This window comes from Oncorhynchus kisutch, linkage group LG15 (assembly GCF_002021735.2).
Source record: "Oncorhynchus kisutch isolate 150728-3 linkage group LG15, Okis_V2, whole genome shotgun sequence".
In the NCBI taxonomy this organism is placed as follows: domain Eukaryota; kingdom Metazoa; phylum Chordata; class Actinopteri; order Salmoniformes; family Salmonidae; genus Oncorhynchus; species Oncorhynchus kisutch.
The window spans coordinates 63,657,415-63,683,073 of record NC_034188.2 but is presented as its reverse complement, the minus strand read 5'-3'; the positions used below and the strand labels follow the sequence as shown (position 1 = coordinate 63,683,073).

At 45.5% G+C, this 25,659-nt stretch overlaps 2 protein-coding genes across 3 annotated transcripts in view; one reads left to right on the top strand and one right to left on the bottom strand.

The window, feature by feature from the left end:
• The window catches only part of LOC109905663 (TLC domain-containing protein 2), a 34,718-nt gene extending 26,259 nt beyond the window's left edge, over positions 1–8,459 (bottom strand). The window contains exons 1-2 of the mRNA XM_020503173.2: positions 7,883–8,459; positions 7,416–7,498 (exon numbers count right to left, since the gene is read on the bottom strand). Coding sequence (XP_020358762.1) covers positions 7,416–7,498; positions 7,883–8,061 — 262 coding nt within the window. The 5' untranslated portion in view covers positions 8,062–8,459. The remainder of the gene's footprint in view (positions 1–7,415; positions 7,499–7,882) is intronic.
• The window catches only part of aifm4 (apoptosis inducing factor mitochondria associated 4), a 72,215-nt gene that overhangs the window by 38,459 nt on the left and 8,097 nt on the right, over positions 1–25,659 (top strand). The window contains exons 1-9 of one of the 2 annotated variants that reach the window (XM_020503171.2): positions 17,052–17,539; positions 18,388–18,481; positions 18,771–18,880; positions 19,451–19,560; positions 19,687–19,731; positions 19,850–19,931; positions 20,018–20,130; positions 20,269–20,355; positions 20,577–20,668. In XM_020503171.2, coding sequence (XP_020358760.1) covers positions 18,390–18,481; positions 18,771–18,880; positions 19,451–19,560; positions 19,687–19,731; positions 19,850–19,931; positions 20,018–20,130; positions 20,269–20,355; positions 20,577–20,668 — 731 coding nt within the window. In that variant the 5' untranslated portion in view covers positions 17,052–17,539; positions 18,388–18,389. Of the gene's footprint in view, positions 1–17,051; positions 17,540–18,387; positions 18,482–18,770; positions 18,881–19,450; positions 19,561–19,686; positions 19,732–19,849; positions 19,932–20,017; positions 20,131–20,268; positions 20,356–20,576; positions 20,669–25,659 lie in introns of those variants that run through there. The other variant, XM_020503172.2, reaches the window with a different exon arrangement.

Genomic DNA, 25,659 nt, shown 5'->3' with positions numbered 1-25,659 from the left:
CTGGTATGGCAACTGCTCGGCATCTGACCGTAAGGCGCTACAGATGGTAGTGCGTACGGCCCAGTACATCCCTGGGGACAAGTTCCTGCCATCCAGGACCTATATAATAGGCGGTGTCAGAGGAAAGCCCATAAAATTGTCAGAGACTCCAGTCACCCAAGGCATAGACTGTTCTCTCTGCTACCACATGGCAAGCAGTATCGGTGCGCCAAGTCTAGGTCCAAAAGCTCCTTAACAGCTTCTACCCCCAAGCCATAATTTAATTAATTAATTAATTCACCTTTATTTAACCAGGTAGGCTAGTTGAGAACAAGTTCTCATTTGCAACTGCGACCTGGCCAAGATAAAGCATAGCAGTGTGAGCAGACAACAAAGAGTTACACATGGAGTAAACAATTAACAAGTCAATAACACAGTAGAAAACAAATGGGGGGTCTATATACAATGTGTGCAAAAGGCATGAGGAGGTAGGCAAATAATTACAGTTTTGCAGATTAACACTGGAGTGATAAATGATCAGATGGTCATGTACAGGTAGAGATATTGGTGTGCAGAAGAGCAGAAAAGTAAATAAATAAAAACAGTATGGGGATGAGGTAGGTGAAAAGGGTGGGCTATTTACCAATAGACTATGTACAGATGCAGCGATCGGTTAGCTGCTCAGATAGCTGATGTTTGAAGTTGGTGAGGGAGATAAAAGTCAGTCACAGGCAGCAGAGTACTGGAACGAAAGGCGGCCAAATGAGGTGTTGGCTTTAGGGATGATCAGTGAGATACACCTGCTGGAGCGCGTGCTACGGATGGGTGTTGCCATCGTGACCAGTGAGCTGAGATAAGGCGGAGCTTTACCTAGCATAGACTTGTAGATGACCTGGAGCCAGTGGGTCTGGCGACGAATATGTAGCGAGGGCCAGCCGACTAGAGCATACAAGTCGCAGTGGTGGGTGGTATAAGGTGCTTTAGTGACAAAACGGATGGCACTGTGATAGACTGCATCCAGTTTGCTGAGTAGAGTGTTGGAAGCCATTTTGTAGATGATCGGTAGGATAGTCAGTTTTACTAGGGTAAGCTTGGCGGCTTGAGTGAAGGAGGCTTTGTTGCGGAATAGAAAGCCGACTCTTGATTTGATTTTCGATTGGAGATGTTTGATATGAGTCTGGAAGGAGAGTTTGCAGTCTAGCCAGACACCTAGGTACTTATAGACGTCCACATATTCTAGGTCGGAACCATCCAGGGTGGTGATGCTAGTCGGGCATGCAGGTGCAGGCAGCGACCGGTTGAAAAGCATGCATTTGGTTTTACTAGCATTTAAGAGCAGTTGGAGGCCACGGAAGGAGTGTTGTAAGGCATTGAAGCTTGTTTGGAGGTTAGATAGCACAGTGTCCAAAGACGGGCCGAAAGTATATAGAATGGTGTCGTCTGCGTAGAGGTGGATCAGGGAATCGCCCGCAGCAAGAGCAACATCATTGATATACACAGAGAAAAGAGTCGGCCCGAGAATTGAACCCTGTGGCACCCCCATAGAGACTGCCAGAGGACCGGACAGCATGCCCTCCGATTTGACACACTGAACTCTGTCTGCAAAGTAATTGGTGAACCAGGCAAGGCAGTCATCCGAAAAACCGAGGCTACTGAGTCTGCCGATAAGAATATGGTGATTGACAGAGTCGAAAGCCTTGGCAAGGTCGATGAAGACGGCTGCACAGTACTGTCTTTTATCGATGGCGGTTATGATATCGTTTAGTACCTTGAGTGTGGCTGAGGTGCACCCATGACCGGCTCGGAAACCAGATTGCACAGCGGAGAAGGTACGGTGGGATTCGATATGGTCAGTGACCTGTTTGTTGACTTGGCTTTCGAAGACCTTAGATAGGCAGGGCAGGATGGATATAGGTCTGTAACAGTTTGGGTCCAGGGTGTCTCCCCCTTTGAAGAGGGGGATGACTGCGGCAGCTTTCCAATCCTTGGGGATCTCAGACGAGATGAAAGAGAGGTTGAACAGGCTGGTAATAGGGGTTGCGACAATGGTGGCAGATAGTTTCAGAAATAGAGGGTCCAGATTGTCAAGCCCAGCTTATTTGTACGGGTCCAGGTTTTGCAGCTCTTTCAGAACATCTGCTATCTGGATTTGGGTAAAGGAGAACCTGGAGAGGCTTGGGCGAGGAGCTGCGGGGGGGGCGGAGCTGTTGGCCGAGGTTGAAGTAGCCAGGCGGAAGGCATGGCCAGCCGTTGAGAAATGCTTATTGAAGTTTTCGATAATCATGGATTTATCAGTGGTGACCGTGTTACCTAGCCTCAGTGCAGTGGGCAGCTGGGAGGAGGTGCTCTTGTTCTCCATGGACTTCACAGTGTCCCAGAACTTTTTGGAGTTGGAGCTACAGGATGCAAACTTCTGCCTGAAGAAGCTGGCCTTAGCTTTCCTGACTGACTGCGTGTATTGGTTCCGGACTTCCCTGAACAGTTGCATATCACGGGGACTATTCGATGCTATTGCAGTCCGCCACAGGATGTTTTTGTGCTGGTCGAGGGCAGTCAGGTCTGGGGTGAACCAAGGGCTGTATCTGTTCTTAGTTCTGCATTTTTTGAACGGAGCATGCTTATCTAAAATGGTGAGGAAGTTACTTTTAAAGAATGACCAGGCATCCTCAACTGACGGGATGAGGTCAATGTCCTTCCAGGATACCCGGGCCAGGTCGATTAGAAAGGCCTGCTCACAGAAGTGTTTTAGGGAGCGTTTGACAGTGATGAGGGGTGGTCGTTTGACTGCGGCTCCGTAGCGGATACAGGCAATGAGGCAGTGATCGCTGAGATCCTGGTTGAAGACAGCGGAGGTGTATTTGGAGGGCCAGTTGGTCAGGATGACGTCTATGAGGGTGCCCTTGTTTACAGAGTTAGGGTTGTACCTGGTGGGTTCCTTGATGATTTGTGTGAGATTGAGGGCATCTAGCTTAGATTGTAGGACTGGCGGGGTGTTAAGCATATCCCAGTTTAGGTCACCTAACAGAACAAACTCTGAAGCTAGATGGGGGGCGATCAATTCACAAATGGTGTCCAGGGCACAGCTGGGAGCAGAGGGGGGTCGGTAGCAGGCGGCAACCTGAACAATGAATCAAATGGCTACCGGACTATTTACATTGACCCCCCCCATTTGTTTTGTACACTGCTGCTACTTGCTGTTTATTATCTATACATTTTCACATCACCCCTACCAGCATGTACTAATTACCACAACTAACCTGTACCCCGCACACTGACTCGGTACCGGTACCCCCCTGTATATAGCCTTGTTATTGTTATTTTATTGTGTTACTTTTTATTATTTTTTACTTTAGCTTATTTGGTAAATATTTTCTTTGAACTGCACTGTTTTCCTTGAACTGCACTGTTGGTTAAGGGCTTGTAAGTAAGCATTTCACGGAAAGGACTACAATTGTTGTATTCGGCGCATGTGAACATAAGACTCAACAACTGAGACATAAACTGAACAATTTCCACAGACATGTGACTAACAGAAATTGAATAATGTGTCCCTGAAAAAAGGGGGGGTCCAAATCAAAAGTAACAGTTAATTCAGCTGATGGCCGCACCAGATACTAAGTACTGCAGTGCATCTCCTCCTCATGGACTGCACCAGATTTGCCCGTTCTTGCTGTGAGATGTTACCCCACTCTTCCACCAAGGCACCTGCAAGTTCCCGGACATTTCTAGGGGGAATGGCCCTAGCCCTCACCCTCCGATCCGATCCAACAGGTCCCAGATGTGCTCAATGAGATTGAGATTCAAGCTCTTCGCTGGCCATGGCAGAACACTGACATTACTGTCTTGCAGGAACTCACGCACAGAGCGAGCAGTATGGCTGGTGGCATTGTCATGCTGGTGGGTCATGTCAGGATGAGCCTGCAGGAGGGGTACCACATGAGGGAGGAAGTCGTCTTCCCTGTAACACACAACGTTGAGATTGCCTGCAATGACAACAAGCTCACACCGCCCCAGACCATGACGGACCCTCGGTGTAACGCTCATTCCTTTGACGATAAACGCGAATCCGACCATCACCCCTGGTGAGACAAAACCGCAACTCGTCAGTGAATAGCACTTTTTGCTAGTCCTGTCTGGTCCAGTGACGATGGTTTTGTGCCCATAGGCGACGTTGTTGCCAGTGATGTCTGGTGAGGTCCTGCCTTACAAAAGGCCTACAAGCCCTCAGTCCATCCTCTCTCAGCCTATTGCGGACAGTCAGAACACTGATGGAGGTATTGTGCGTTCCTGGTGTAACTCGGGCAGTTGTTGATGCCATCCTGTACCTGTCCCGCAGGTGTGATGTTCGAATGTACCGATCATGTGCAGGTGTTGTTACACATAGTCTGCCACTGCGAGAATGATCAGCTGTCCGTCCTGTCTCCCTGTAGCACTATCTTAGGCGTCTCACAGTACGGACATTGCAATTTATTGCCCTGGCCACATCTGCAGTCCTCACAAAACTGAGCTCTTCCTCATTCTCGTTCAACAGGAAGTGACAGGGTGTTGACCCTGGTTGCTTCTGTGGATTGCTTCTGGATGGGAGTCTGTTAGATGACTGAATGTATTGTAAATATTGAGCGGCTTCACTGCAAGTAGATTGTATGTTTTGTTATAATATATATATATGCTTCTCGTTCTTTCGTTTTGGATCTTTGGTAGCCTAGTGGTTAAGAGCAGTGGGCCAGTAAGCGAAAGATTGATGGTTAGAATCCCCAAGCCGACGAGGTAAAAAATCTGGACTTGAGCAAGTCCCTTAACCCTAATTGCTCCTGTAAGTCGCTCTGGATAAGAACATCTGCAAAATGACTAAAATGTAATAATATCCTGCTTGTATTTCCCCTATAAACAACATCTTGACTTACTTTTGATATTACCCTAATAAAGTTCAGAAACTGTTGTGAAGGTTTGGCGTGTGGTGTGGCTATTAGCCAATTATACCGCATGCAGTGTGCACTGGCACTCCAACTGACTCCGACAGTTGAACTTGAGGAAAGGAAGAATGTTTTATGCCTACCAGAGTTACTCCTATAATCTAACAATATAATGCTTATCTTTATAAAACATATTCTGATTGAAAAATAGTCCGGAGCCTCCTGCGAGGGTTCGCAGTCCGGAGCCTCCTGCGAGGGTTCCCAGTCCGTAGCCTCCAGTGATGATCCATGGCCCGGAGCCTCCAGTGAGGGTTCCCAGTCCAGAGCCTCCTGCGAGGGTTCCCAGTCCGGAACCTCCAGCGAGGGTTCCCTGTCCAGAGCCTCCTGCGATGGTTCCCAGTCCAGAGCCTTCAGCGAGGGTACCTGGTCCGGAGCTTCCGGCGATGATCCACGGCCCGGTGCCTCTGGCGACGATCCGTGGTCCGGAGTCCCCGGCGATGATCCATGGGCTGGAGCTTCCTGCGACGATCCCCGCACCAGAGTCGCCACCGAAGCGGTCGGATTCGCGAGTGGAGCGGGGTCTACGTCCCGCACCTGAGCCGCCACCGAGGGGGGGGGGGGGGTACTGTCACGCCCTGACCTTAGAGATCCTTTATTCTCTATTTTGGTTTGGTCGGGGTGTGACTAGGGTGGGCATTCTAGTTTCTTTATTTCTAGGTTGGCTTGGTATGGTTCCCAATCAGAGGCAGCTGTCTATCGTTGTCTCTGATTGGGGAACATATTTAGGCAGCCTTTTCCCACCTGTTTGTTGTGTGATCTTGTCTATGTATAGTTGCCTGCGAGCACTACATTAGCTTCACGTTTCGTTTTGCGCTTTGTTTTCTGTGTGTTTCACTCCTAATAAAAGATGGAACCATACCACGCTGCACCTTGGTCCAATCATTCCAACAACAATCATGACAGCCGCCTAATTTTCCTAATGGAAACCCTGAGATATATTCACACACCACACACACACACCAATTAAATTTTTTACTGAGTTACAATTCATATAAAGGAAATCGGTCAATTGAACATTTTAATTAGGCCCTAATCTATAGATTTCCCATGACAACGGAGGCAGTTTATGATAAAAATTACCTTAAATTCTCTGGCAACAGCTCTGGTCGACATTCCTGCAGTCAGCATGCCAATTGTATGCTCCCTCAAAACTTGAGACATCTGTGGCATTGTGTTGTGTGACAAAACTACACATTTTTATGTGACCTTATAAATGGTCCCCAGCACAAGGTGCACCTGTGTAATGATCATGCTGTTTAATCAGCATTTTAAAATGCCACCCGTCAGGTGGATGGATTATATTGGCAAAAGAGAAATGCTCACTAATAGGGATGCTAACAAACTTGTGCACAAAATTTGAGAAAGAAGCTTTTTGGGCATATGGAAAAAATGTATTCAGCTCATTAAACATAGGACCAACACTTTACATGTTACGTTTATATTTTGTATTTATGTTATTTATTTAATATTTATATTATTTATGTATAGCTACAAAATAAACTTTCCAGTAACACTGACTCAATGATGAAGATAGATAGCATAGGCTACTCACCGGTGATGGCCGATGTGCTCATGCCAATATCTCAAGTTAATATACTTTGAAAAGCAGTGCTGTTCGCTCAGAATCGCTCAAAAGCTGAGAAACAAATGTGTTAGCATCTACAGACAGATTAGTCTTCTCTTATCAGCAGTAGGCATTTTCTTTCCAAACGTTAGACCTTACATTTTTCTCGTGATTGTATTTTGAAATTTGCGAAAGGCAAAATGACAGCCGCAGCCAACCACAGAAATATAATCCATAGATGGCAGTTCCCATTCAAGTCTGGAATGGCAGCCATTGCTAGGGTACCCATGAATCAAAGTGCCAGAGTTAGAGGTTCCAAAATCCTTCTATGTGTTATATCTATTTATTATGATTCCCCATTAGCTGCTGCCTTACTCTTCCTGGGGTCCAGACACATCACACAACTAAACAAAAAAATTGAATAAAAGTACATCATATAACATCATTACATCACAAAATGTATAATACCACCATATAACAATATTGAAATGTGCGTGTTTATAGAGCGTGTGTGCTAGCGTGTGTATGAGTATGCGTGTGTCTCTTCACAGACCGCGTTGGCCACAAACTGTTCTATATTTGGCGAGTGTATTGGCCAAATTGCAACCTTCCCAAATGTAAGTGCTTGTGATAAAACTTAAAACTGCTATTTTTTAGAAGGCATTGATCTTCTGTAGCTAAATTATGCTCTCTGGTGTAGAATTTGGAATAATTGTACTCATGTCTGTTTAGACTGGTGTCATTTTTTTGTAAATTATTTTTATATCCTGATTTCTGCTAAACTATTTTGATTGATCAGGGGTGCTGCAGTACTTCCAGCACCGTTACTTCCTGCTGCTATGTGTGGACAGCTCACACACCGCTTCCCTTTCCCTCTTCCCATCCACACACTCACTCACCAATTGATACAGAAACCAACGTGTGCGAGAACACAGAATGGGTTCCTATCAAATCTTCGGCCATCTGTGGGTGTACGAAAAAGCTGCAGGGGAAAAACAGACACATTCATTTGAGAGAATAACCAGAAAGCAACTCAAATTGATATATTATTCAAAGCAATGAAATCGTTTTTTGTATTATTGGGAGAGAAAGTTTGAGAGAATTAGCATAGTGAAAAAGGTGTAGGCTAGATAAAATTGATTCTGAAGCATTCTATGACCATAGGTTAATTGATTTAACACTTCACAATTCAGTCCAGAATAAAACATAGTCCCCATTATGTTACCTTACCCTACAAAAATTAAAAATGTTACCTTTAAATTGTAAAAATGTATTATTAACACTATTATCAGTTACTACCCTGTAATGTATAAGCTAATTGAAAACAATTGATCTTTGCACATCAAGGCAGTGGAAAACGACTCACCACAGTACAGCCCATATCCCAGTTATCAGACTGTGGGTGAAAGATGTGCAGATATTTCTCCATTTCCAGGCGTTTCTGCAAGCAGTCTCGGGAATAGGGAGTTTACTGACACCACAGTTGACAAGTTTAAAAAATCCAATAGAGCCACCCGCAGTCAAAAGCACTGAATTCAACTCCATGGCGACGACAAACTCCTTTCTGTGTCCTACTCCACTTGAAGAATTCAACGTTAGAAAATTCGCGCGCTATGGCTCTCTCTGCTCGCGATTGATATTTACACTGTCAAAGCAAACATACTGACTTTACTTTGGAGTTCCGTGTTATTCAGCCTAAAGCGATAAATGTTCTTGCGACTCCTGATGTCAGTCGACTCAAATGTAGGCAATTTGATCGTTTTGTCTCAGGTGAGGCGTGGACGTCAATGATGATCTATTCTATTCTATGATTTCAGGTTGACAATTTTTATTGTAGTACCAGCCAAAGGAGAAGACAGAATAGCTTTCTCGGACGCATGTGCTGAGCGTGCGAATTGATGTACAAGTTGTGAAATGCTCCTATTATAAAATTATCCTTGCTTGTGTAACTTGTGCTATGGAGTTACCAAACACAGACAATCCCCGCCCTACTATAAGGGGGCGCAGCTAGAATAATTACAATTATACGTCATGAATGAATCACCCCGCTTCCGTTCATTCATTAAGGGTTATGGGAATAGTAGTTTCATGAAATTTACCAGACAACATAGACGCACGTAGTTTTTTTCTGTTGGCCAGGACACGTCCAGTTTATTTGACACGCCAAATAGTGTTATTTGACACGCCAAATAGTGTTATTTGACACGTCAAATAGTGTTATTTGACTTGTGTCTTTTATGACACGCAAAGACCCAAACGGCGTTCCATACGATGCAGATAAAGTTGTCTCGCGCACCTACAGGGCGGGTCATAAAAGCTAACTATATAGCTAGGTGTAATCATCTAAAATAACCCTAATTTATAAAACTTCTTATTTGATTAATGGTGGTCGGACCATCTATGTGAAGCTAGCCACAATAGTGGACTTTGTGGTTAACCTTCAAAATAAAAGTCTGTCATTGACAGTGAAGCAAATTAATAAAAATATAATTATGCCATAGTTGAATAGATCATGCTAAACGAGGTTGAAATGTTGTTATATAAAATCAACAAAAGACAATCATTTGTTTATTTGACAAAAATCTGTTGAAATCACACTGGATGTATTAGACTTTAGAATTGCATTGGGGGCATACTTATTTAAAAAATATATATTTTATTTATTTCACCTTTATTTAACCAGGTAGGCCAGTTGAGAACAAGTTCTTATTTACAACTGCGACCTGGCCAAGATAAAGCAAAGCAGTACAACACATTCAACAACACAGAGTTACACATGGAAAAAACAAACATACAGTCAATAATACAGTAGAAAAGTATATATACAGTGTGTGCAAATGAGGTAGGATAAGGGAGGTAAGGCAAAAAATAGGCCATGGTGGCGAAGTAATTACAATATAGCAATTAAACACTGGAATGGTTGATGTGCAGAAGATGAATGTGCAAGTAGAGATACTGGGATGCAAAGGAGCAAGATAAATAAATAAATACAGTATGGGGATGAGGTAGTTGGATGGGCTATTTACAGATGGGCTCTGTACAGGTGCAGTAATCTGTGAGCTGCTCTGACAGCTGGTGCTTAAAGCTAGTGAGGGAGATATGAGTCTCCAGCTTCAGTTATTTTTGCAGTTTGTTCCAGTCATTGGCAGCAGAGAACTGGAAGGAAAGGCAGCCAAAGTAAGAATTGGCTTTGGGGGTGACCAGTGAGATATACCTGCTGGAGCGCGTGCAACAGGGGGTGCTGCTATGGTGACCAGTGAGCTGAGATATGGCGGGGCTTTACCTAGCAGAGACTATTAGATGACCTGGAGCCAGTGAGTTTGGCGGTGAGTATGAAGCGAGGGCCAGCCAACGAGAGTGTACAGTTCGCAGTGGTGGGTAGTATATTGGGCTTTGGTGACAAAACGGATGGCACCGTGATAGACTGCATCCAATTTGTTGAGTAGAGTGTTGGAGGCTATTTTGTAAATGACATCGTCAAAGTCGAGGATCGGTAGGATGGTCAGTTTTACGAGAGTATGTTTGGCAGCAATGATAGAAGGATGTTTTGTTTCGAAATAGGAAGCCAATTCTAGATTTTATTTTGGATTGGAGATGCCAGACACCTAGGTATTTGTAGTTGTCCACATATTCTAAGTCAGAACCGTCCAGAGTAGTGATGATGGACGGGCGGGCAGGTGCGGGCAGCGATCGGTTGAATAGCATGCATTTAGTTTTACTTGCATTTAAGAGCAGTTGGAGGCCATGGAAGGAGAGTTGTATGGCATTGAAGCTCATCTGGAGGTTAGTTAACACAGTGTCCAAAGAAGGGCCAGAAGTATACAGAATGGTGTCATCTGCATAGAGGTGGATCAGAGAATCACCAGCAGCAAGAGCGACATCATTGATGTATACAGAGAAGAGAGTCGGCCCGAGAATTGAACCCTGTGGCACCCCCACAGAGACTGCCAGAGGTCCGGACAACAGGCCCTCCGATTTGACACACTGAACTCTGTCTGAGAAGTAGTTGGTGAACCAGGCAAGGCAATCATTTGAGAAACCAAGGCTGTTGAGTCTGCCGATAAGAATGTGGTGATTGACAGAGTCGAAAGCCTTGGCCAAGTCGATGAATACAGCTGCACAGTAATGTCTCTTATCGAATTATGCGGTTATGATATCGTTTAGGACCTTGACCGTGGCTGAGGTGCACCCATGACCAGCTCTGAAACCAGATTGCATAGCAGAGAAGGTATGGTGGAATTCGAAATGGTCGGTAATCTGTTTGTTAACTTGGCTTTCGAAGACCTTAGAAAGGCAGGGTAGGATAGATATAGGTCTATAGCAGTTTGGGTCTAGAGTGTCTCCCCCTTTGAATAGGGGGATGACCGCGGCAGCTTTCCAATCTTTGGGGATCTCAGACGATACGAAAGAGAGGTTGAACAGGCTAGTAATAGGGGTTGCAACAATTTTGGCAGATAATTTTAGAAAGAGAGGGTCCAGATTGTCTAGCCCGGCTGATTTGTAGGGGTCCAGATTTTGCAGCTCTTTGAGAACATTAGCTATCTGTATTTGGGTGAAGGAGAAATGGGGAGGCTTGGGCAAGTTGCTGTGGTGGTGCAGTGCTAATGATCGGGGTAGGGGTAGCCAGGTGGAAAGCATGGCCAGCCGTAGAAATATTCTTATTGAAATTCTCAATTATCGTGGATTTATCGGTGGTGACAGTGTTTCCTAGCCTCAGTGCAGTGGGCAGCTGGGAGGAGGTGCTCTTATTCTCCATGGACTTTACATGAGTTTGTGCTACAGGATGCAAATTTCTGTTTGAAAAGCTAGCCTTTGCTTTCCTAACTGCCTGTGTATATTGGTTCCTAACTTCCCTGAAAAGTTGCATATCACAGGGGCTATTCGAAGCTAATGCAGAACGCCACAGGAAGTTTTTGTGCTGGTCAAGAGCAGTCAGGTCTGGAGAAAACCGAGGGCTATATCTGTTCCTGGTTATTTTTTTTTTGAATGGGGCACGCATATTTAAGATGGTGAGTAAGGCACTTTTAAAGAATAACCAGGCATCCTCTACTGACGGGATGAGGTCAATATCCTTCCAGGATACCCGGGCCAGGTCGATAAGAAAGGCCTACTCGCAGAAGTGTTTTAGGGAGCATTTGACAGTGAAGAGGGGTGGTCATTTGACCGCAGACCCATTACAGATGCAGGCAATGAGGCAGTGATCACTGAGATCTTGGTTGAAAACAGCATAGGTGTATTTGGAGGACAAGTTGTTTAGGATGATATCTGTGAGGGTGCCCGTGTTTACGGATTTGGAGTTGTACCTGGTGGGTTCATTGATCATTTGTGTGAGATTGACGGCATCAAGCTTAGATTGTAGGATGGCCCAGGGTGTTAAGCATGTCCCAGTTTAGGTCACCTAGCAGCACGAGCTCTGAAGATAGATGGGGCAATCAATTCACATATGGTGTCCAGGGCACAGCTGGGGGCAGAGGGTGGTCTATAGCAAGCAGCAACGGTGAGAGACTTGTTTCTGGAAAGGTGGATTTTTAAAAGTAGAAGCTCAAATTGTTTGGGTATAGACCTGGATAGTAAGACAGAACTCTGCAGGCTATCTCTGCAGTAGATTGCAACACCGCCCCCTTTGGCAGTTCTATCTTGTCGGAAGATGTAGTTAGGGATGGAAATTTCAGGGTTTTGGTGGTCTTCCTAAGTCAGGATTCAGACACGGTGTCAGGTGTGTGCGTACTGGTAGCGAAGACAGGTGCATGAGAGCAGAGATTTGTGAACAGGCACACACTTTATTGAGGCAAAAGTGCAAAACGCGCAAAACAGTCACAAGAATAATGTTTAACAATAAACATCTTTGTGAAATATCACGGAAAAAACAAACCAGTCTGGCGCGTCAACAACAAACACGTAACACAAACAAACTTACACAAAGACATGATGGGGAACAAAGGAATAAATACATGTAGATTGATTGGGGAATGAAAACCAGGTGTGCAGGGAACAAGACAAAACAAAAGGATACATGAAAAATGGAGCGGCGATTGCTAGAAAGCCGGTGACGTCGACCGCCGAACACTGCCCGATCAAGGAGAGGAGCCGACTACGGCGGAAGTCGTGACACACGGCTAGGACATCCAGGTTGGCAGAGTGTGCTAAAGCAGTGAATAAAACAAACTTAGGGAGGAGGCTTCTAATGTTAACATGCATGAAACCATATTGAGCATATTGAGCAGTGCTAGAGGCTCTACAGTGAAATTAGACAATAATCACTAACCAGGACAGTAATGGACAAGGCATATTTATATTAGGGAGAGGCATGCGTAGCCGAGTTACAGTGGGGCAAAATAAGTATTTAGTCAGCCACCAATTGTGCAAGTTCTCCCACTTAAAAAGATGAGAGAGGCCTGTAATTTTCATCATAGGTACACTTCAGCTATGACAGACAGAATGAGAAAAAAGATCCTGAAAATCACATTTAAAATCATTTTTAATGAATTTATTTGCAAACTATGGTGGAAAATAAGTATTTGGTCACCTACAAACAAGCAAGATTTCTGGCTCTCACAGACCTGTAACTTCTTCTTTAAGAGGCTCTTCTGTCCTCCACTCGTTACCTGTATTAATGGCACCTGTTTGAACTTGTTATCAGTATAAAAGACACCTGTCCACAACCTCAAACAGTCACACTCCAAACTCCACTATGGCCAAGACCAAAGAGCTGTCAAAGGACACCAGAAACAAAATTGTAGACCTGTACCAGGCTGGGAAGTCTGAATCTGCAATAGGTAAGCAGCTTGGTTTGAAGAAATCAACTGTGGGAGCAATTATTAGGAAATGGAAGACATACAAGACCACTGATAATCTCCCTCGATCTGGGGCTCCACGCAAGATCTCACCCCGTGGGGTCAAAATGATCACAAGAACGGTGAGCAAAAATCTCAGAACCACACGGGGGGACCTAGTGAATGACCTGCAGATAGCTGGGACCAAAGTAACAAAGCCTACCATCAGTAACATACTACGCCGCCAGGGACTCAAATCCTGCAGTGCCAGAGTGTCCCCCTGCTTAAGCCAGTACATGTCCAGGCCCGTCTGAAGTTTGCTAGAGAGCATTTGGATGATCCAGAAGAAGATTTGGAGAATGTCATATAGTCAGATGAAACCAAAATGTTACTTTTTGGTAACAACTCAACTCAACGTGTTTGGAGGACAAAGAGTGCTAAGTTGAATCCAAAGAACCCCATACCCCTACTGTGAAGCATGGGGGTGGAAGCATCATGCTTTGGGGCTGTTTTCCTGCAAAGGGACCAGGAAGACTGATCCGTGTAAAGGAAAGAATGAATGGGGCCATGTATCTTTGGATTTGAGTGAAAACCTCCTTCCATCAGCAAGGGCATTGAAGATGAAACGTGGCTGGGTCTTTCAGCATGACAATGATCCCAAACACACCGCCCGGGCAACGAAGGAGTGGCTTCGTAAGAAGCATTTCAAGGTCCTGGAGTGGCCTAGCCAGTTTCCAGATCTCAACCCCATAGAAAATCTTTGGAGGGAGTTGAAAGTCTGTGTTGCCCAGCAACAGCTCCAAAACATCACAGATCTAGAGGAGATCTGCATGGAGGAATGGGCCAAAATACCAGCATCAGTGTGTGAAAACCGTGTGAAGACTTACAGAAAACGTTTGACCTCTGTAATTGCCAAAAAAGGGTATATAACAAAGTATTAAGATAAACTTTTGTTATTGAGCAAATACTTATTTTCCACCATAATTTGCAAATAAATTCATAAAAAATCCTACAATGTGATTTTCTGGAATTTTCTTCCTCATTTTGTCTGTCATAGTTGAAGTGTACCTATGATGAAAATTACAGGCCTCTCTCATCTTTTTAAGTGGGAGAACTTGCACAATTGGTGGCTGACTAAATACTTTTTTGCCCACTGTATCATGGGGGTCCAGTGACTGATTGGGCTGGCTGGAGACACGATGATTCAGACATGATTCGGACGTCGCGACGGAGGAAAGTCTGTTTTTGCCTTCGCGTGCGGTGACGTCGATAGACCAGTCGTGATGGATTAGTAGGGTTCAGAGTAGCAGAGGGGTCCAAGTCCAATTGGCAAAATAGGTATAGTGGCCCAAGTATTTGGCCGAAGGATCTATTCAGCTAACAGTCCAATATGCTCTAGCAGCTAGCGGGCCGCGGCTAGCGGGCTAGCAGATGGGCATTCAGGAGAAGTCACGGCATAGGGGCCAGTTGAGTACCCCCTCGAGCTGGTTACATCTGTGGGTTGCCTCTGCCTCGAGTCTCCGAACGTAGGGGAGACAAACACACCTACAATGTGTGAGGTCCTGCACCACGGCAGCGTAGCCTAGTGGTTAGCGTGTTGGACTAGTACCTGAAAGGTTGCAAGTTCAAATCCCTGAGCTGACAAGGTACACATCTGTCGTTCTGCCCCTGAACAAGGCAGTTAACTTAGGCTGTCATTGAAAATAAGAATTTGTCCTTAACTGACTTGCCTAGTTAAATGAAGGTAAAATAAAAATCTGAGAAGTAGTTGGTTTCACTGTACAGCCTTACCTATGGATTGTGATTCAATGACACAAGGTATCAGTCTACTGAATGACACCCAGAGAAACATTAGTGTCATAGCTCTTATTGCGGGACTCTGAAACAACTGAATTGAGTCACATTTATTGTCAACCCATGTGTATTGAATACCATTCCTGAGGAAAAACAATACTGCGTGGATGTTTTGGAGTCTGATAACTCTGAGGAGGACATTGGGAAAAAATATCTTGGATATTGAGTAGACTGATACCCCATTTAATTGATCCCCAATCCTTAGGTAAACTGTACAGTGCAATATGAACGTCAAAACACACAATAGGCTGACTGGGGAGGAGATTTCACACAGTCACAGTCCCGCGACAAGAGCGATATTTCGTAAACTCTTCACAGTTGTGAAGAGTGGGTGTCATCAAGTAGACTGGTAACCCATTTCATTGCTTCACATTCCAACCTTGTTTAACATTATCTAGTCTAAACATGGCATAATTCCACCAATTGTAACCTTCTGCATCACTTTCAAAGAGGTACTTTTATTTTGAAGGCAAACCGCAAATTCCACTATTGTGCCTAATCCTTATTGTGGCTAGCTTCACAACACACAACCTGGTCCAGTCGAGGCATCCTCGCCAGATGAAGCTAGCTGGCTGCATATAATGTTATCTTTGGGCATTAGGCCATGCTCGCAGTCGGCGTTCCAATTAAGTGTTTGATGGCATTGAGGTCAGGGCTCTGTGCAGGCCAGTCAAGTTCTTCCACACCGATCTTGACAAACCATTTTTTTATGGACCTCTCTTTGTACACAGGGGCATTGTCATGCTGAAACAGGAAAGGTCCTTCCCCATACTGTTGCCACAAAGTAGGAAGCACCGAACCGTCTAGAATGTCATTCGATGCTGTAGCATAAGATTTCCCTTCACTGGAAATAAGAGGCCTAGCCTGAACCATGGAAAACAGCCCCAGACCATTATTCCTCCTCCACCAAACTTTAAAGTCGGCACTATGCATTGGGGCAGGTAGCGCTCTCCTGGCATCAGCCAAACCCAGATTCGTGCACTGGACTGCCAGATGGTGAAGCATGATTCATCACTCCAGAGAACGCATTTCCACTGCTCCAGAGTCTAATGGTGGCAAGCTTTACACCACTCCAGCTGACGCTTGGCATTGTGCATGGTGATTTTAGGCTTGTGTGTGGATGGAAACCCATTTCATGAAGCACCCAACGAACAGTTATTGTGATGATGTTGCTTTCAGAGGCAATTTGGAACTCGGTATTGATGACTAATGCAACCGAGGACTGACCATGTTTTACACATTACGCACTTTAGCACGCGGCGGTCCCGTTCTGTGAACTTGTGTGGCCTACCACTTCGGGCTGAGCCTTTGTTGTCCCTAGATGTTTCCACTTCACAATAACAGCATTTACAGATTACATGGCCAGCTCTAGCAGGGCAGAAATGTGACTGAAAAAGTGGTATCCTAAGGTATGATGGTGCAGTGTTGAAAGTCACTGAGCTCTGCCAATGTATATCTATAAATATTGCATGGCTGGGTGCTCAATGTTATATACCAGTCGGCAACCGGTGTGTCTGAAATAGCCGAATCCACTAATTTGAAGGGGTGTCCACATACACTATATAAACAAAAGTATCTGTGTCTGTAAACATTGAGGGGATTCTATTAATGTTTCCGATTAACCGGTTTAGCATTGATTGCATTCGTTTTGGAACAGGGCTGCCTCCCGGGCATGAACCGGTTGCCCCGTTTTAAAGTCGGTTCAAAACAAAAGTGATGTAGGTTAAACACTTGGAGTAATGAGTAGGATTATTGTTTGTGAACATGCAAAAGCGATTGCTTTTGATAAACACGCTTTATCTGCCTTCCCAATGGAAACTAGTTTAAACATTCGAACATATGTTCTTTGGAAAATAGTTATTGTAAGCTATGTTTATGAATTATGCATTACGCTGCCTTGGTGACAACATGACCAAGCGGCGCAGATTAGGCTCCCTCACTGTTTTTGCCCGTACGTACCACGGGCCATGTCCCAGTGCACCTAATCGAACTCCCTTACCGTGGGTATGGAAATTGAAGAGTTCCCTAGTTCCGCCACTATCACATTTCTGCTTCGTCACTCTCACTGAGTGTTTTGTTTGCCCAAGTGATGATTGTATGGGTTATTTCAGTTGTTTATTTTGTCGCAAACAGCCTACACCCTTGGATAAGATAAGAAGAGTTCAGCTTGGTTTGGTTCTTTTGGTGCTGCTGTCGGTAGAATAGGTCGCCGAAGTCTTGGGTCCATCTGCACAGTGACAGACTGCAGCATCATCGTGATACCGCGTGACAGTGGTTTGGGATACACGCGCGAACGACTCTTTGGTTGAAAAATAAGGCGACCGGCGGTTTTGTACAGAGATACGGTTCACGTTTCCTTTTCTCGGGGACCAGTGCATTGTCTGGCAGGAAAACAGGTGAGCAAAGTTGGTTATTTAGCTAATTAATGGGCTGTTCTGGGAAACTCTGGTCATTATTTTGACAGCAACCATATAGCCATCGGTTGGAAAACACAGAAACCATCGGAGAGAATAGTTCCCCATTTGACAGCATTTGCTTAAAAACCTCTTAAGGATCGGAGGATCACCTAAAATGACATACACAAATCTAACTGCCTGTAGCTCAGGACCTAAAGCAAGGATATGCATATTCTTGGTACCATTTGAAAGGAAACACTTTGACGTTTGTGGAAATGTGAAATATAGGAGAAAATAACACATTAGATCTGGTAAGAGATAATACAAAGAAAAAAACATGCGTTTTCTATTTTTGAAATGTAAGAGAAAGGCCATTATATGATTTAGGAGTCTAGGCGCAATTTAGATTTTGGCCACTAGATGGCAGCATGGCATGCACTCAGTTTTAGACTGATCCAATGAACCATTGCATTACTGTTCAAACTGTTGTATCAAGTCTGCCCAAATGTGCCTAATTGGTTTATTGAAACATTTAAGTACATAACTGTGCACTCTCCTCAAAACAATAGCATGGTATTCTTTCACTGTAATAGGTAGTGTAAATTGGACAGTGCAGAAAGCTTGAATTTTTGCTAATCTTTCTGCCCATATCAGATATGTTTATGTCCTGGGAAATGTTCTTGTTACTTACAACGTCATGCTAATCACATTAGCGCATTTTAGCTCAGAAACCGATCCTATAGAGGCAAAACACCATCCCCTTTGCATTATCTTCTTTTTGGGAAAAAACTACAGAGATAAACTTCCTTTTACATTTTCCCTGCGCAATATGATTTTCTTCCTTGCAGATATGAGTCAAGGCCAGGGTCAAGCTCCTACAGGTCAGGACCAAGATCAGGTCACTGGGATGGTGTGTCTGGAGTCTGAGCTGCAAGATGGACAGTAAGATCTTATCACACACCCATCACACAATCAGATAGCTTATTTATATTATAGTACTTCTGCTGCAAATGTAAGATACTAAGTATATTATTCCATAGTAGGCCTAAAGGTAGAGTATTACACACTGACATGCAAGTATTCAAATAACAGTATTACATTAATGTAATTACCCATAACTGGATGTTAGAGGCAATATGTAAAATACAGTAACACAACTTTATTTGATCCTTTCCATGTTCTTCTTATATTTGTCAGCTATCTAAATGTGACTATCTGTTCTTGTCTATAGGATGAAGGAGGTGGAGGTGGATGAGCAGAAGATTCTATTGGTCCGTACCCAGGGCTTGTACAGTGCTGTAGGGAGCAAATGTTCCCACTATGGCGCTCCTCTAATCAAAGGTATTATCTACACACACATGCATGCACAGAACACCCGTCCACATGCACGCACACTCACAGGAGGGTAAGCAAGTCATTGCATGTTCATGCCTGGGCCATGAGTTAACAGTTAGTATTTATTCTAAACCATTGTGTTGAAAATTGGGTCAACCCATACAGGCCTGTTTGTTTTGGTAGTCTATTCATTCATGTAGAGTGTATTTACATAGAGAACACTGTATTCAAAACTCTGTCATGAAAAATGTCATCTGTCAGGCTTGTTGACAGTTCTATTGATGCAAGTGCACAATAATGGCATTTGTCAAGGTGTGTCATTCACCATGCTCTCTGGATGCTGGCTATGCCCTTTTCATTCGTCTCACATTACAATCTGATTGGGTGCAAAAAACGTCAGTGCCGCTATCATTAGTCATAATCAGGGGTCAAAGTAGGTCGGTACGGTCCGGTGTCCTGGTAAGTATATCGTGGGGGTAATAAACACAGTTATTAGTCACATTGGAGAGTGGAGAGAATATTGTGACTACTGTAGTGTTTTGAACAATGAAAATGTCATGCTCTCTCACGTCACAGGTGCCTTAGTCGGGGACAGAGTGAGATGTCCCTTTCATGGTGCATGCTTCAACATCAAGACTGGAGATATTGAGGAGTATCCTGGCCTGGACTGTTTGCCTAGTTATAAGGTATTAACTTGCTTTATATTAATAATGCAGTTCAATAACTGGGGAACAATAACTGTAAATCAATGGATACTTTGTCTTGAATGTGTTGACTCTGTCACCTACACTAACTCATCTTTATTTTCTAAGGTCAAAGTTGAAGATGGTAAAGTCTATGTGTCAGTAAACGAAAAGGTCAGCAAGAATGCATGATTTTCTCAACATAGTCTCTCTTTCCTAAATGTACATGTAGCTTACTGAGTACGTGGTGCGTAGATGGACCTTATGACTAAAGTATCCATGATCTCCTCAGTCTCTGAAGGTGTACAAGCGGGTGAAGGATATGAGCTGCAGAGTGTCAGGGGTCAGGCACACCATCCTGCTGATAGGAGGAGGTGAGGATTGGGCCTGAAATGTCAGGAAAAAGGGGGAGGCTTCTTCAGTGAGTGGAGACTTCAAAACTAAATGTGTGTGTGTGCAGGACCTGCCTCTTTGCTGTGTGCCGAGACTCTGCGACAGAACCGCTACGAAGGTCGAATCGTCATGGTGACCAGGGACACCCTGCCACCCATTGACAAGCCCAAGCTCAGTAAGGTAAGGGTGAATGGTCATGGGTCAGTTGAAAGCTGGCATGACCACCGCTGTTCTGAGCCCACAAGGTGTGTGAAGTTATTTTAGTATCCACAAAGTTTGTAATGCCCCTTCTCTTCCTCTCTTCCTACTCCTCCTCAGGCAATGCATTTGGAGAGTGCTAGCCTCCTCCTTCGGCCAACTGACTTCTTCCAGCAGTATGACATAGAGCTGTGGACGCAAAAGGAGGTGAGACCAGGGGGAGGAATAATGTGGCAATAATTAACCTGATGACATAGCCTAATGGAGTATCTTTTTATGAGTTGTTAGCTCACAAAATGTATTGAAGCCAGATGGATAATGTAGCATACTGTCTTTGGTCAGTAGCACCATGTGATCTAACTTGTGATCAAAGCCCTGGCGTAATCTAAATGTGTGTGTGTGTGTGTATTTGCCTGGGTTGTTTGTAGGCAGTATCTGTGAACCCAGTGGAGAAGACAGTGAAGCTGAATGACGGCTCCTTGCATTACTATGACCAGCTGCTCATATCAACAGGCTGCAGGTCAGTGGCCTGTTACTGTTACCCCTCCCTTATCGAACGCCGTTTGGGTCCTTGTGTGTCAAAAAGATCCACGTTAAATTATACTATTTGATGTGTCGATTAACAAAATTCTATTATAGAATATTGTGTGCGCTGACTTTGCTTGTGTAGGCCAAGCACCACCACTACAGTCAGTAGCACTGTCAAAGCTGTAAAAAAATAAATACAAATATACAAATAATACAAATAAGCACACAAACCGGCCCCTATTGATGTGTTTACAATACCGCATTGGTAATAAGCCATGATTTGTTTGACTGAATGGGAAAGCCGTGTGAACAGCCTTCTATAGTCCGCTTCCATTGTTTTGATCACACGGAATGGGATATGTTCAGAGTAGCTTCAGAAAGTAATATCGACACATATACCGATGCGGTGAATGAGTTTATCAGGAAGTGCATAGGAGATGTTGTACCCACTGTGACTATTAAAACCTACCCTAACCAGAAACCGTGGATAGATGGGAGCATTCGTCAAAACTGAAAGCGCAACCCTCGCATTTAACCAGGGCAAGAAAACTGGGAATATGGAAGAATACAAACCGTGTAGTTATTCCCTCCGCAAAGCAATCAAGCAGGCTAAACGTCGGTATAGTGACAAAGTTGAGTCCCAGTTCAACGGCTCAGACATGAGACTTACAGTGCCGTGCGAAAGTATTCACCCCCCTTGGCATTTTTCCTATTTTGTTGCCTTATAACCGAGAATTAAAATAGATTTTGGGGGGGTTTGTATCATTTGATTAACCTAACATGCATACCACTTTGAAGATGCAAAATATTGAAATTTTTAGTGAAAACCTCCTTCTATCAGCAAGGGCATTGAAGATGAAACGTGGCTAGGTCTTTCAGCATGACAATGATCCCAAACACACCGCCCGGCCAACGAAGGAGTGGCTTTGTAAGAAGCATTTCAAGGTCCTGGAGTGGCCTAGCCAGTCTCCAGATCTCAACCCCATAGAAAATCTTTGGAGGGAGTTGAAAGACCGTGTTGCCCAGCAACAGCCCCAAAACATCACTGCTCTAGAGGAGATCTGCATGGAGGAATGGGCCAAAATACCAGCAACAGTGTGTGAAAACCTTGTGAAGACTTCCAGAAAACGTTTGACCTCTGTCATTGCCAACAAAGGGTATATAACAAGCATGTCAAGGTCCTGGAGTGGCCTAGCCAGTCTCCAGATCTCAACCCCATAGAAAATCTTTGGAGGGAGTTGAAAGACCGTGTTGCCCAGCAACAGCCCCAAAACATCACTGCTCTAGAGGAGATCTGCATGGAGGAATGGGCCAAAATACCAGCAACAGTGTGTGAAAACCTTGTGAAGACTTCCAGAAAACGTTTGACCTCTGTCATTGCCAACAAAGGGTATATAACAAAGTATTGAGATAAACTTTTGTTATTGAGCAAATACTTATTTTCCACCATAATTTGCAAATAAATTCATAAAAAATCCTACAATGTGATTTTCTGGATTTTCTTTTCTCATTTTGTCTGTCATAGTTGAAGTGTACCTATGATGAAAATTACAGGCCTCTCATCTTTTTAAGTGGGAGAACTTGCACAATTGGTGGCTGACTAAATACTTTTTTGCCCCACTGTATATATTCCTAATCCATTCCTTACTTAGATTTACCTGTATTTTGGGTATATGTTGTGAAACTGTTAGATATCACTTGTTAGATATTACTGCACTGTCGGAGCTAGAGGCACAAGCATTTCTCTACACCCGCAATAACATCTGCTAAACACGTGTGTGTGACCAATAAAATTTAATTTGATTTGATTTATCGTCCCTAGAGTGAATTGTAATGCTCAATGTGTGAATAGGTGTGGAGTCAGGCGCAGAGAGCCGACGCCGGCCTCAGGGACGACCCGGGGGCCGAGGTGCCGGGCGATCCGGATGGAGGCGATGGAACTCTCTCAACATAGATGGATCCAGAATATCCCCCACCGGGACCCAGCACCTCTCCTCCGGACCGTACCCCTCCCAGTCAACGAGGTACTGCAAGCCCCTCACCCGGCGTCTCGAGTCTAGAATAGCTCGTATCGCGTACGCCGGGGACCCCTCGATGTCCAGAGGGTGCGGAGGGACCTCCGGAACCTCACCTTCCTACATGGGACCAGCTACCACCGGCCTGAGAAGAGACACATGAAACGAGGGGTTAATGCGATAATACGAAGGAAGTAATAATCGATAACAAACCTCGTTTATTCTCCTCAGGACATTAAATGGCCCTACACACTGCGGACCCAGTTTCCCGCAGGGCAAGCGGAGGGACAGGTTTCGGGTCGAGAGCCAGACCCTGTCCCCTGGTGCAAACATGGGGGCCTCACTGCGGTGACGGTCAGCGCTCTTCTTCTGCCGTCCACTCGCTTGGCATAATGACTCCTGGACGTCCCTCCAGGTCTCCTTAGAGCGCTGCACCCACTCCTCCACCGCAGGAGCCTCAGTCTGGCTCTGATGCCATGGTGCCAGGACCGGCTGGTACCCCAACACACACTCAAATGGTGACATGTTGGTAGAGGAGTGGCTTAGTGAGTTCTGGGCCATTTCTGCCCAGGGGATGTATCTCGCCCACTCCCCTGGCCGGTCCTGGCAATATGACCGCAGAAACCTACCCACCTCCTGGTTCACTCTCTCCACCTGCCCATTACTCTCCGGGTGATACCCTGAGGTCAGGCTGACCGAGACCCCCAGACGTTCCATAAATGCCCTCCACACACGGGAGGTAAACTGGGGACCCCGATCAGAAACTATATCCTCGGGCACCCCGTAGTGCCGGAAGACGTGGGTGAAAAGGGCTTCCGCAGTCTGCAGGGCCGTAGGGAGACCGGGCAATGGGATAAGACGGCAGGACTTAGAGAACCGATCCACAACGACCAGGAGGGGGGGGAAGGTCAGGAAGAAAATCCACCGATAGATGGGTCCACGGCCGTTGTGGAACAGGGAGGGGTTGTAATTTCCCTCGTGGCAGGTGCCTAGGAGCCTTACTCTGGGCGCACACTGAAAAGGAGGAGACATAGAATCGCACATCCCTCACCAAGGTGGGCCACCAGTACTTCCTCCTAAGACCTCGCACTGTCCTAGAAATACCTTGGTTGACCCGACGAGGGTAGACTATGAGCCCGTCGAATCAATTGATCATGAACAGCGAGCGGCACGTACCTACGACCCTCCGGACACTGTGGAGGCGCAGGTTCCTCCCTTAGCGCCCGCTCGATGTCCGCATCCACCTCCCATACTACTGGTGCCACCAGCTTAGCCGCCGGAATGATGGGAGTAGGATCAATGGACCGGTCCTCAGTGTCATAGAGTCGGGACAGCGCGTCGGCCTTAGTGTTGAGGGAACCTGGTCGATACGAGATAGTAAAACGAAATCTGGTGAAATACATGGCCCACCTTGCCTGACGAGGATTCAGTCTCCTAGCTGATCGGATATACTCCAGGTTACGGTGGTCAGTCCAGATAAGGAAAGGGTGCTTAGCACCATCAAGCCAGTGTCTCAACACCTTCAGGGCCTTAACCGTAGCCAACAACTCCCTGTCCCCCACATCATAATTCCGCTCCGCTGGCCCGAGCTTCTTCGAAAAAAAGGCACAGTGCCAGCACTTCGGTGGCGCACCCGAGCGCTGTGAGAACACCGCTCCAACCCTAGCCTCGGATGCGTCCACCTCTACTATGAACGCCAAAGAAGGGTCCGGATGCCCCAACACCGGCGCCTCAGTGAACAGCGCCTTCAACCTACGGAAAGCTCCATCCGCCTCTGCTAACCACTGCAAACGCACCGGCCCCCCCTTCAGCAGTGAGGTAATAGGGGCAGATACCTGACCAAAACCCCGGATAAACCTCCGGTAGTAATTGGCAAACCCTAAGAACCGCTGCACCTCCTTTACCGTGGTCGGAGTCGGCCAATTACGCACGGCCTTGACGCGGTCACCCTCCATTACCACCCCCGAGCTGGAAATGCGATAACCCAGGAAGGAAACAGCTCGTTTGGAAAACTCACATTTCTCCGCCTTCACGTACAGGTCATGCTCCAGCAGTCGTCCAAGAACCTTGCGCACCAGTAGATCAAAATATCGTCAATATACACCACCACACCCTGTCTGCAGGTCTCTGAGAATCTCATCCACGAAGGATTGAAAGATAGCTGGAGCATTCTTTAACCCGTATGGCATGACGAGGTACTCATAATGGCCAGATGTAGTGCTAAATGCAGTTTTCCACTCATCTCCCTCCCGAATACGCACCAGATTATACGCACTCCTGAGATCCAGTTTCGTGAAGAACTGCGCTCTGTGAAATGATTCCACTGCCGTAGCAATGAGAGGTAGTGGGTAACTAAAACCCACACGGACGCAAACCACAATCCTTTTTCTTCACAAAAAAGAAACTCGAGGAGACGGGTGACATGGAGGGCCGAATGTACCCCTGTCCCATAGCCAACGTCTCCTCCTGGGATAAAGGATACACATGACTCCTGGGGAGTGCAGCGTTTCCCTGGAGGTTTATCATGCAATCCCCCTGTCGATGGGGTGGTAATTGGGTCGCCTTCTTTTTACTGAAAGCGATAGCCAAATCGGCATACTCAGCGGGAATGCGCACTGTGGACACCTGGTCTGGGCTCTCCACCGTTGTCGCACCGATGGAAACCCCTACACACCTGCCTGAACACTCATCAGACCACCCCTGGAGAGTTCCCTGTTTCTACGAAATCGTTGGATTGTGAATAGCCAGCCAGGGAATCCCCAGCACCACCGGAAACGCAGGTGAATCGATAAGGAACAGACTAATTCGCTCCTTGTGATTCCCCTGCGTAATCATCTCCAAAGGAATTGTGGCTTCCCTGACCAGCCCTGACCCTAATAGTCGACTATCTAAAGAGTGCACGGGAAAAGGGGGGTCTACTTTTACTAACGGAATCCTCAACCTCTGAGCGAGTCCGCAATCTATAAAG